This window comes from Mycetomoellerius zeteki, unplaced genomic scaffold, assembly GCF_001594055.1.
Source record: "Mycetomoellerius zeteki isolate Tzet28-1 unplaced genomic scaffold, Tzet1.0 scaffold506, whole genome shotgun sequence".
NCBI lineage: Eukaryota > Metazoa > Arthropoda > Insecta > Hymenoptera > Formicidae > Mycetomoellerius > Mycetomoellerius zeteki.
The window spans coordinates 97,880-98,888 of record NW_017257508.1 but is presented as its reverse complement, the minus strand read 5'-3'; the positions used below and the strand labels follow the sequence as shown (position 1 = coordinate 98,888).

Genomic DNA, 1,009 nt, shown 5'->3' with positions numbered 1-1,009 from the left:
TTTGGTTAGGTTGCCACATCTATCATTGACATTTCCACCAAATTTTATCGCCATAGCTTGACATTTGTAAAAGTTACGCCGTCTTGAGTACATGTACCTCTGCACGTGTTTTCAACTTTTTATAGTTTTAAAAATGGAGTTGAATTTGCAACAACGAGTTTGTATTAAAATTTGCGTTAAAAATGAATTTAATGATGCGAAAACCTTGGAAATGTTGGGAAACTGTTTCGGCAGTGATGCTCTAAAGAAAACAACCGTTTACCAGTGGCATGAACGCTTCAGAAGTGGTCGTGAATCCGTCGAGGATGACGAACGCAGTGGCAGGCCGTCGACATCGAAAACCGACGAAAACATCAATAAAGTGAGAGAAATTAACTATCAGAGAGCTGGCAGAGGACTTAAACATTGCTTATGGATCCGTTCAGGACATTGTAGTTAATGATTTGGGTTTGCGCCGTGTTGTTGCAAAGTTGGTCCCGAAGGAATTGAATTTCATGCAAAAAAGGGACCGCGTTGACATCGCCAAAGACATGATTTCCAAGGCTGAATCCGACCCAACAATCATCAAACGCATCATTACTGGAGACGAGACGTGGGTTTATAAGTACGACACGCAATTCAGACATCAGGCGAGTGAATGGAGAGCTCCAAATGAGCCAAGACCAAAAAAACCACGTCGTTTTCAGTCGAAAAAGAAAGTGATGCTCACGGTTTTCATGGATTAAAACGTATTGTACATCACGAATTTTTGCCAGAAGGTCAGACAGTTAATAAGGAATATTATTTGGGCGTTATGAGACGTTTGCGTGAAGCAATTCGCCAAAAAAAAAGGATTTGTGGGCAAACAACCCGTGGATTTTGCACCATGATAACGCACCGTCGCACAGTGCCATCATTATCCGTGAATTTTTGACCAAGAACGAAACGAATACCATCCAACAGCCATTGAATTCACCCGATATGGCTCCCTGCGATTTTTTTCTGTTCGATCGAGTCAAAAAACCACTAC

The 1,009-nt window shown here is 41.6% G+C and overlaps 1 protein-coding gene across 1 annotated transcript; it reads left to right on the top strand.

The window, feature by feature from the left end:
- The first annotated feature begins 211 nt into the window (after positions 1-211).
- Positions 212-725, top strand: LOC108727551 (histone-lysine N-methyltransferase SETMAR-like). The gene is made up of 2 exons (XM_018455706.1): positions 212-361; positions 426-725. The coding sequence occupies exons 1-2, from the start codon at positions 212-214 to the stop codon at positions 723-725; spliced, it is 450 nt and encodes a 149-aa protein (XP_018311208.1).
- Positions 726-1,009: the final 284 nt, after the last annotated feature.